Source organism: Gadus macrocephalus, chromosome 23, assembly GCF_031168955.1.
Source record: "Gadus macrocephalus chromosome 23, ASM3116895v1".
In the NCBI taxonomy this organism is placed as follows: domain Eukaryota; kingdom Metazoa; phylum Chordata; class Actinopteri; order Gadiformes; family Gadidae; genus Gadus; species Gadus macrocephalus.
In genome coordinates, this window is record NC_082404.1 from 13,043,938 (window position 1) to 13,055,873 (window position 11,936).

An 11,936-nucleotide genomic window follows, 5' to 3' on the forward strand; every position below is an offset into this window, starting at 1 on the left:
TTGTAACGATTAATTAGTATCGAATGCATTTTGCTTGAAAAGAAGACGGGATGACGAATCTGTCCTGTAGACTCCAGTGGGACCGCTTAATGGTCGCAGTTTGCGGTCCGAAAATGGCAATGGAAAAGTGCAATCGGTGGCCTCTGGCGAACGTGTCTTTGGTACGTTGCCGTTTAAATCCCCGGCCGCCGTCACCGCCACCATCCCAGCGAGCTTCCTGTCGGTTAAATACCCCCTCCTGGTGTGAGAGGGGGGGGGTGCACTCATTCCCCCCCGCGACGCACGCCTATTTGTGCGACTAATTGTATTGTCATCGACACACATCCCTGTTTGCTCCTCCACGGGGTGTGTGTGTGTGTGTGTGTGTGTGCGTGTGTGTGTGTGTGTGTGTGTGTGTGTGTGTGTGTGTGTGTGTGTGTGTGTGTGTGTGTGTGTGCGTGTGTGTGTGTGTGTGTGCGTGTGTGTGTGTGTGTGTGTGTGTGTGTGTGCGTGCGTGTGCGTGTGTGTGCGTGTGTGTGTGTGTGTGTGTGTGTGTGTGTGTGTTTCGTGGGGATGGGGCCCATGTGGTGATGCGGCAGGCGTGTGTGCGCTCCCACCGTTATGACCTTGTCACGTTTGTTTCATGAGCCATATAATGAGCATGTGAGTATGTGCACGCACTCAGGAACACGGACACGCGTCTCATATCAAAAGGTCAGGCAGTACCCCCTGCCGATCGCTGACATCGTTTTCTACCGGGGTGTCTCGGTTTGAAACGAAACGCTGCCACATGCAGGAAATGGGTCTGTCCAAAATAGCATTACTGGTTTTATGTAAACATGCTCTTCGAAGAACACTGCATTTGTGCACACACACACGCACACGCACACGCACACGCACACAACAACTTTATTCACTAAGTTCCTTTGCTCCTGCGGGTCACTGATTTCGATTGGGTCGCCCCACTTTTGCTTTGAGGATTATGGAGACTCAATGACACCCTCCTTTATGCCAGATTAATGTCTCGGAGAATATTTGCAGTGGGTGGTTCCGTGCCAGTCATTCTCAGTGAGCTGCACCAAGGACGGGGTAAAGACAAAGAGCAAGTTAGCAGGAGGTGGGAAACGCAAGAAGTCAAGGGCACGTAGTGCGACGCAAATTGTTTGCCAGACTTTCAAGATTTGTCTAGCCAGTTAGCCTAGCCTAGCATAGCGTAGCCTCACGTGGTCAGTTGAGAGTTTGCTGGAATTACGGCAGGCTTTGGCAACCCAAGTTGAGCCTCGGATCTCAACTCAAAGCGACAGGAACGGATGCGTTGGCTGTTCTGTGAGGCTACACGCGCAACCTAAATGAAAGGAATAATAATAATGAATCAATACATAATTAGAAAGAGCTAGGCAGGTAGAACGGATAAAACCATTAGAAAAATATGAGCGCGGCGCTTCAGGGACATGGCACCACCGCGAGACGCAGGATAAATGATTAAGGCTGTAATTTATTATGTCAAGACAAAGCATGCAACGCTGGAGCCGTGCGTTGGATCAGATACATGAAACGATCTCCATTCCTCGGAGGGGAGGAGAAACATAAATGCATTAAAAGTAGCAGAGAACAACAGAAGCCAGCGCAAATGTTCGGGGGGGAAATATAAAGACGACTTCAGAGTTCCCGGGGAAGGCCTGAACCGAACCATGGCGGCATGAAATTCAAACAGCTGCCAACCTAATGTTGGTGACTGTAGCGGGTGATAATGTTCTGCCTCCTGTTATCTGACTGCCAGACAGGGAGAATTAGCCTTCCATTGCATGAGGCACGCTTTGGTGAGGCCGCTGGAAGAGTTTTCTGAGGGAGTGCGACTCGGAGAGCATGAATGAGAATGGGTAAATGAATGAATGAATGAAGGGATAAATATCTTGAATGCTTGACTGAGACCGCGGTCCATAAATAATGGGAAACACAAGTAGTATGAAATGATTATTCTCCTATTTTACAAGTGAATGGTAACCACCACAACACAAACAAACACACACACAAACACACACACACACACACACACATACACACACACATACAGACACTACAATTGTTCAGTATTCAGTTCACACTACCTTTAATCACAACCTTGAGGAATGCATTGAATAATAATCCACTGACCAGATGTTTTTGTTTGTATATTTACCTCTTCTTTTCCCTATCTTATCCATTCTTCAAAGAATGGCAATCTTGGCTGTGATGTCAAACTGCTGATAAACAAAATGACCTCATGGACCAACAACAAAGCCATGACAAATCTTAACTCATGTGCTCAAAACCTAACCCTACTCCACTCCAGCGCCTGCACTGACCCCTGAAGGGAAAGCCCCCAAAGCAGTGATCCATTGGATTGCATGGATTTCTTGTGATGTTATGCGATGCATTTCCATTCATCAACATTCCTCACTACGGATGTCACCTTGAGATATCATCAAGAGAGTCAACAACTCAGTATATCTCCTTTTAAAAAGTACACTGTGTGACCATGCTGGTGTGACTCCTGTCTCTGGCGGTAGCCACTCTCTCTATAGCAGGGGTGCCCAACCAGTCGATCGCGGTCTACCAGCAGACCGCCGACAGATCCCAAGTCGACCGCGAAGGGTGAAGAAGAAAATTATTATTATTATTATTATTTTTTTTTAAATATAATAAAATTTGCGCGGGACATATACGCGCGGTAGCGCATGCGCTGTCAACAGCAGTTGAAAGCCGTCAACAGTAGTTACACACTCCTAAACGTTGGCATGGCTGAGGGGAAACGAGCTAAGACCTACCATTTTCACCCCGAGTGGGAGGAAGATTATTGATTATTGTTGAGAAGGTGCCGCGCGCAGATGGAATGAAACCCCCACTGAAGTCCCCCCCCCCCCCCCCCCCCCCCTAGTGACTTCTATAGAGAGTCATCCACTCTCTATGGTGTAGTGTTCCACTTTGAGTTTTGGTTCATGTTTCTGAAGCCCTCCACCCCCCAAGGTCAAACCTTACATACACAGTTGTAGATTGCCAAACTGCCAAATATTTTCCTTAGCCTGGGTTGGACAGGAGCCCTTTTTGTGTGTGTGTGTGTGTGTGTGTGTGTGCGCGTGCGTGCGTGCGTGCGTGCGTACGTCTGGCTGAATGCATAGCCTCGAATGGAAAGCACTTTGAGTGGAAGCGGTAGGGCGAAGAGGTGCTATACAAAGGGGCATACCATTAATTCCTAATCATTGGAGGGAATTAGAGTCCCTACAATCTGCAGACCTTTCCATTGTGACTCTGAGTGGATGTTTTAAACCTGGGAACAGCCAATGGGCAGCCCTTAACCTCGTGGCCGTTTCACGGCCGTAGCGGCGGCGGGAATGGGTCCTGAGTCAGGGTCAGCGGTCGTTTGCACAGTCAGAGTCCACTGGATTGCTCTCGTTTTTCTTTGAGGGGAAGAGGACTACGGTGCGCCGAACTGCTTGAGTCATAGAGGTTGGTTGAAATGTATGTGCATATATATTATATATGGTCTGAAAATATGACCGGTGTCTGTTACGTTAGACAAGACTATATATATATTATATATAGATATATATACACATACTGAAAATGTGACAGGTGTCTACCATTAGACAGGAATACATAAATATATAAATATATATGTGTATATATATAGTCTGAAAATACAAAAGGTGTCAGTTACCGTTCGACAAGACTATACAAATATATACTGTGGGACATATACGTGTAGTATCATTGGATGGGCTGTGTGTATGTGGGTAAGCAATACGAATGTCTAGACCAAAGCAGGAATGGGACCATCTATTTTGGTACACCATAGGATATCATCAGATAAATACAACAACAAATACAATAATAAGGGAGACGGCACATTGCAGAACCACAGGGGTGAGGGCGGGTGACAAAATGGCCGTTATCTAAGGTACAGCAAAGAATAATGTTTCTTCAAATAGCCTGCAACTCTGAAATCCGTTGCAGGGAAGAAAATAACTTTTCTTAAAACAAAAATAGGGAACATAGAAAATAAAATCCTCCCATGCCCACACACACATACACATACACGCCCACACACCCACACACACATGCAAGCATCCAATCTCACACGCAACCACACACACACATGCATGCATGCACTCACTCACACAGACACACACAATTAAAACCCTGTGTGTGTTTGTGTTGTGCATATGTTAAAGCACAAACTTTTGCCGCTGTTTCCCTAATCTTTGAACACTCCTGCTGTGCGTCATCCTCCACCGACAACAAATAAACAACATGGCTGTCGTCTCTGTACGCTGTCTCTCTCTCTCCTTCTCTCTCTCTCTCTCTCTCCATCCCCTCTACTGTCATTCTTCACACATCTTCTCACCCCCCACCTTCCCTCCCGTCAAGTTCCTTCTCTCTAAGCTATCCCTCTCTCTTTCTCCCTCTCTTTCTCTCTCCAAGTCTCTCCCGCTCTCTCTCTCTCTATGTCTCTCTAAGTCTCTCCCACTCTCTCTCTCTTTCTCGATGTCTCTCTCTAATGTCTCCATCTCTCGTCCGTGCGCTACAGGAGAGATGAGAGGTTACAGTCTGTTCCCGGTGGGATCATTAAAACAGCCCCCCGAGGTACGGGGTGAGCTGAATGACTTCCTTGGATGAGTTACACGGCATTATGCTAAGGAGAGGATGTCACATTATTAACCATGAAACCTGTAGTCCTAACCCCCCCCACAACCCCGTTCCCTGCTAATGCTAGTCTGTGTGCGTCAGTGGCAAGCGGCCCATATAAGTTTTGAACGCAACGTTTGACCGGGCACTTTGGAAGACGAGGCGACAAAATGTTTTTTTTTTACCAAAATTAATCAACAAATAGCATTTGTGTTTAAGCAATGCCAGGCAATATGCAGAAACCAGATAGTCTAAGCTTGATTTTCAAAGTGTCCAACCGAAAAGAAATCCATCTAGGCCATTCCTCCACAAGCATTCGCCCCCAAGGGCACGACTAGCTCGCTAGCTTTAGCGGTAGGTCTGCCTATTCTTGTGGAAGACTCTGGTCATATGCAGTGCGTTCCAATTCCGAGCAGATGGGTAGAAAGACATGTAGGCCAGCCAACCGTTTCATTCGGCCAAATTGATTTGAACCCAAAAGGGCAATTCAGGAAACATTCACATGTCCGTTCATCATGATACCCATGGGTATCGTATTGAATCTACCTGAATGTAAATTAACCTATGGTGGGTGTAGAATAGTATGGGGGACAATCAATTATACATGAGATGATTGGTTGGCACTGGGGCGATGAGGTGCTGTGGAACGAGGCCTCTGCACACCTGTTCCATCGGACTCCTTTCTTGTGAAACGAAATGTTAGCGACTTATGGAATATAATAGGAATGATAGGGGGCGAGAGAGAGAGAGAGAGAGAGAGAGAGAGAGAGAGAGAGAGAGAGAGAGAGAGAGAGAGAGAGAGAGAGAGAGAGAGAGAGAGAGAGAGAGAGAGAGAGAGAGAGAGAGAGAGAGAGAGAGAGAGAGAGAGAGAGAGAGAGAGAGAGAGCTTGGGAACTATTTGGACGGGAACATAGTCAGCTTAGTTGAATTTATGTTCATGAAATCCCTTCTAACAAACGCTTCCTTTTCCCTGTTCGGAACCGTTCCGCTAGTGATGGGTGTGACCGTGTACGCGGTAGTACCTCTCTCCTCGCCATATCTCTGGTGGTCTCTCTACCGATGCCAGTGAGAGAGAGAGATGCAATGTCATGCTTGCCAAGTGTGTTTTCCCGCCGGCTCCCCCACTCCCTCCGTCTCTCGCTCCACCTGGGCGTCTCATTAGCCCACTGCTGCTGTCTCTCATTACGCAGTGGCAGCCGGGACGCGTGCCCCTCCTCTCATCTCCTCCCCCTCCCCTCTCATCTCCTCCCCCTCCCCTCCCCTCTACTCCCAATTTTAGTGCGTCGAAGGCACTTCGTTATCGGCCTCGTCCGAACTCGCAGCGGACCCCCGCCGCGGGGGGGGTTAGCGGCGGGGGCATCAGTACGCGGCGCACCCCACCTCGTTACGCGGTAACGACCGCAACGCCGCCGCACTCCCGCCATTAAAAGCAGTAAACAGCGACAACCCGTGATGCAGTTTGGCTGCTTCCCCCCCCCCCCGCCCCCCGCCCCTCAGATATGACCTATACGACTCTACGGAAGAGAAGTGCAGCACATCTGCCTCTGTTGTTGCGTTCATTTATTTAATTTTGTGGGGAACAGTCAAACGTCACTCAACCGTCAGCATCTCGGTCCCGGCGACGGTCGTACCGGCGCTAAGATATAAATGGTCAATTTAAGACTGCATTTATACAGCGCCTTTATCCAAAGCGCTTCACAATATTCACTCATTCATGCACACGCTCACACACCGACGGCGGCGTCAGCCATGCAGGGTGACGGCCAGCTCGTCGGGACTAGGGGGGTGAGGAGGAACCGGGGATCGAACCAGCAACCTTGTGGTTACCAACAGCCAACCCTCTCTACCTCCTGAGCTACTGCCGCCCCAGTTATGCTGATGATACCTGTCAAACGTTTCCAAATAATGATGTCTTCCTCTGCAAAAAGTATATATATCTACATAAGGATATACAGATATCGATATCCACCTTGATGTAGTGATCGCGTTGAAAAAGGCCCGGTTGTCAGGTTAAAAAAAAAACCAACTGACAGACGCCGCGGTTGAAATCTGTTTGCTCGCGCTAAACGGTAGCAGCTCATTATTTCCTGCTATTCGGCCCCCACAGAGTCGTGGCTGGCTTGCTGTGACTTCTCAGCGATCAGCCCGTTCATTGAACCGTTCCCCGAGCAGACGCACAGAGCCGGGAAAGACTATGTGTCGCCGCCCGCGACTGTTTAACATTGAAAGCGAGACACGTGGGTATAAATACGGGGCTTTCATTCGGTCGCGTCGTGCCGTAGTCGATGTGGCAGTTACACTGTAAGCCGCATCCTCTCTCAAGTACAAGCTAAGGCACGGAGGGTGTGTGGGCGGGGGGGGGCTGGGGGGGTAAGGGGGGGGGGTTAGTCACTGAGAATGTAGACTCATCCCCAAATCCACACTCTTTGCAGGGATCAAAACAACATGAAGGGTGCGAGCGAGCGAGTTTTTCATTCTTTAAAGTGAGTTTTAAACAAGCTCGGGGGGGGGATCTCCTGAGAGGGTAATAGCTGTCAGCGTGCAAACTTCTTTATGGTCGCGTTGTATATTTTTCATCACGGCGGCGTTCCTTTGAAACCGCGAGTGTGGGGGCGGGGAACGTTTCAATGGACTTCTGAAGAGCCCGGGTGTCACACAAGAGCAGCTTAAGAGCACTCTTCTCGGCGGGCTCCCCAGACGCGCTGAATCAAATAGAATAGAGATATTTGCACCCAGGCACCAAACTGATGAAGTCCCCCCCCCTCCTACAGATTAAACGCACACACACACACATACGGACACACACGCACGCATACACACGCACACACACACACACACACACGAGGGAGATGAAGCACAACGCATAGAAATTCTGTCTGCGAATATTGTATGTATACGCGCATAAGCAAAACCGACAAACACATACACAAACGTACACAAACACACATTGGAGCACATAATCACAGCCAAGAACACAAACCCAAGCTTCAAGTGCAGGTTGTGTGTCAGCAAAGATAAACATGTATGCAAACACACAGAAACACTTTGTACACCCACGTTCGAAAGAATAGAGCATTCAGCAAAGACAACTATGACAAAGTAAAAGTGTTCCTTTCATATTTTCCAGAATGGGTTGTTTTTTCGGCATGCTGAGTCGATTCCTTCCACAGGGAAATCATAAATTCTAGACTTCCTAATTATCCATGTGATTAATTATGTATCCTACTAACCAAGCTAATCTACATAGGATTGTAATGTATGAATTCATGCTCATTACAATTACGACAGGTGTGCAGAGTAAATATACAGCGCATTTAAGCTGGTCAACAACCCTGCCAGTTAATGAACACACACGTCACGCAAACACACAAGCACACACACAGCCATATACACACACAGACACACAAAGGGACACACACACGAGGAGACATACACACAAACCCATAAACAAACACAAGGACACACACACACACACACACACACACACACACACACACACACACACACACACACACACACACACACACACACACACACACACACACACACACACACACACACACACACACACAGTGTGGACACCAACATGGAATGGAGGCCACATTATGTAACACCTGTGACAGACGGTGTGTCTGAGTGAAGAGGTGGGTCCCTGCCAACTAATTAAAATCACAGCTGGGCGCGGGGATTAGGACAGGGATAGACCCCCAGCATCCTCAGGGTGGATGGGGAAGGGGGGGGGGGGGGGTGTAGTTTGAGGATACGATGGGCAAGCAACATTGTCAAATTTCTCCCGACATAACAAGTCCCACACTCTGGCTGAAGGGTGACACCGACGGGACCCTCCTAAACTAACGTCACTGCCGGATGTCGGGCGTTATTTGAATTCTGAAGTCGTTTTAGAGCTGACAGCCACGTTGCCCGGAGTCTAGTACTTAAATTCTTTAGTTCTTCCAGCCTTCCTCTGAGCCAAGTTGTTAAAATCACTATTGGTGAATGAATTAAATTCCAGTGTGGAAATACCAGTTTCAAAAATAGGGGGGGGGGGGGTTTACCTCAGCGCTTCAGTTTCCATATATTCAAAACAGCTCAAAGTCTGAAGGCAGCTATAGCGCATGCATGTAGATAGGGATGACATGTGAGGCATGTGTCGGTGTGTGTGTGCGGGTGTGTGTGTCGGTGTGTGTGTGTGTGTGTGTGTGTGTGTGTGTGTGTGTGTGTGTGTGTGTGTGTGTGTGTGTGTGTGTGTGTGTGTGTGTGTGTGTGTGTGTGTGTGTGTGTGTGTGTGTGTGTGTGCGTGTGTGCGTCTCACTCACTCAGGTTCCACTTGAGCCCGGTGGTGTGTGTTCGACACGGCCCGCCGACTGGGATCAGGCTGCACCACTCCCCCTCCAGGCCCGTGTTCACCTCTATCCTGTGGGACCCCTGAACACACACACACACACACACACACACACACACACACACACACACACACACACACACACACAAATAAAACACTGTGACTGCGCCTTCACCCCATCTCTGTCCCTCCATCATCCATTGTGTGAGTGTGTGTGTGTGTGTGTGCATGTGCGTGTGCGTGTGTGTGGGAGCATGTGGATGGGGAATATATTCCAAACCATTTAGAAATAAAAAGGTTAAGATAAACCATTCTGATATTTATGCACAAATATATGTACTTTTTTTGAAAGGCTTCACTTCTCAATGGAAGCACATTCCTCAGTGCACATTCCCTGTAGAGGAGACTGATTAAAATAAGTGATTATCAGCGTCTAGCCAGCATCCGCTACCGACAGACCTGTGACCCACTTTCATGCTGACTATATTTTAGAGGATAACTCTGCAATTCGACATCTATTTTAGTATATCCTACAGTTATACATAAGCCAGACCTCCACTACAAAGCGAGGTTCAGAGTCACACAGAGGGGTGCGTCCAAACCCAGCCCGGGATCATTATGTTGTGTGGTCAAGGTGGTCCTACACTCAAAGCCTTCGTCTGTGGTTCGTTTAAGTCGGCGATTTTCAAATGGTGGGTCGCGATGGCATTTCGAGTTGGGTTGCAGCGCATATGCCAAACCATAATCTTTAACTAGTTCGGCAATGTTAATCCATCTTTCAAATGCTTACTATGTCATTTGGTTGAACCCCGAATGTTGCAACTGTTAGTTTGCGCCATGTTTTTAACAGTACATGAAGGCATCGTTGATTACTGCAATATTTTAAATTAAACATTGTAATTGTTATTTTGGGAGTGACTTCGTGACTGACGACACATGTGGGTTCTGAGGCTGGTAGACCAGGTGAGAACGAACCTCTGAAGTAAAGAAGAATCGGATGTATTTAGACACACACACACACACACACACACACACACACACACACACACACACACACACACACACACAGTGTTCCTCAGATTGTGCGAAAGTGGTAAAAAATAAATAATAATAATAACGATTAAAAAAACAATTCAAGTTTATTGGTTACCTTTTACTGGACATAAGCCCAAACCCACAAACCCACACACCATTAAAAACAGACAAGCCACAATGACCGATGACCGTGCGTGAGAGCCGCTATTGTTATCATTGTTTCATTCCCCTTCCTCCCCCTCCCAATTCCACATTGTGTCTTATGAGTTACACTATTTGTATTTCTGCCTGTACTGTGTGGGCGCTACTGAATGTGGGACGAGTTAGTTGCTCGGGTGACTTCCTTTATCATTTTAAACACACGTCCCTCTACGCTTCATTAGGTAAACAAAGGGCAGCAGGTAAACAAAGCAGGGGTCCCTCTCCCGACACCCCCATAGTTCCTCCAGAGGTGAAGAACAGGCACCCCCCCTCACAGTTACAGTCCCCCCCCCCCCCCCCCCATCACTTCATTATGGCTCCGAAACTAGTACAGGTGTAGAGGGAAGGGAAACAAATAGGGAAGGAATTTAGAGAGAATGGTAGAGGAAAAACAGATGAGGTGTAAATAAGGATTTCCCGATTCACCAGCATCTCCAGAGTATGGGAAACTCAATTACAGGCAGAAAACAACCGTCTCAAACCTTAACAAATTACAAAAAAGCAGCCTTATTCACTTTGGATATTTCAAATGCTAAAATTAAGCATTTAAAATTAAGAAATAAAGACAAATATGCTAAAAGACAATGCCTAGCTTCGCTTTGATATCTTAGTTGATATTTTGATATATATTGAACTGGCTCTTGTTAACAGCCATAGATAGAATGTGTTGAACGACTCAGTTCCGCTACGAGCTTGTTAGCAATAAAACATAAACAACAATAACATATACTCACCATGTGCAATATTCATCGCTATATTCATCGGCTATTAAAGGGTGAGCTGATTAAATAATGGAAAACAAAGGTTTTCATTTGAACCAACTCCAAATACTAAATCACTGACACCTGTTGTGATGGATCCAAATGTAATGAAGACATGATCAAATGGCAACAACACCCACGATATTTATATCTTATGTATTATTTTAAACATGTGTGTTGGCTGAGCTTTGCAATGCCATGGAGCACTAAAGATAACCTCCAAACTCTTCGGTCTTCGACCTCCGCCTGTGCACCATGGGTTTAACCCCATTCAACCATCGTCCTCACCGGGTGGGTGAGGCCAACACTCCTGCTTATCTGGAGCGCAACTCCACGCAAAATGTTATGCGTTGTGCCCGGGGCCATCTCCAAGGTTGTGTTCACCTCCGTTGGTTACAAACGGTCCGCGCGTTGACAAACGGGCTTCATTTAGCCTCGGCAAACGGCGATTAATTGGAGGTTTGGAGGTATGAAGCGGCAAATGAAGGCAAAAAAACACCTTTGGAATAACGACAACTGGAGCTGGCTATGAGAGACGCAGACGTAAATGAAACTAAATATGAGGGAGACGCAAGAGACAGAGTGAGTGACGGACGTACAGACGGAGAAAGAGAGACAGGAAGCGGCAAGACAGAGGCAGAGCGAGAATGAGAGAGGAAGAGAGAGAGAGAGTTAAGGATGTTCCCAGTGTTGGGGCAAGGGAGACACACTTTAGTGTGAGGGAGTGAGGGAGGGAGGGAGGGAGAGTTAGAGCGTGGGAGAGAGAGAGAGAGAGAGAGGGAAACAAAGAGAGAGAGGGAAACAAAGAGAGATGGACAAACAGAGAGGGAGAGAGAAACAGATAGAGAGTGACAGGCAGATGGAGAAAGACAGAAGGAGAGCAAAAGAAGGATAGAGAGAGAGAGGAAGGCAGAGAGAAACAAGAGTGTGGGGGGGAAAGCTTTGCCTAATTA

At 47.4% G+C, this 11,936-nt stretch overlaps 1 protein-coding gene across 1 annotated transcript in view; it reads right to left on the bottom strand.

Annotated features, from left to right (window-relative positions):
- tpk1 (thiamin pyrophosphokinase 1) overlaps nucleotides 1-11,936 on the bottom strand; it is a 41,052-nt gene that overhangs the window by 12,807 nt on the left and 16,309 nt on the right. The window contains 1 exon segment of the mRNA XM_060045778.1: nucleotides 8,961-9,304. Coding sequence (XP_059901761.1) covers nucleotides 8,961-9,304 — 344 coding nt within the window.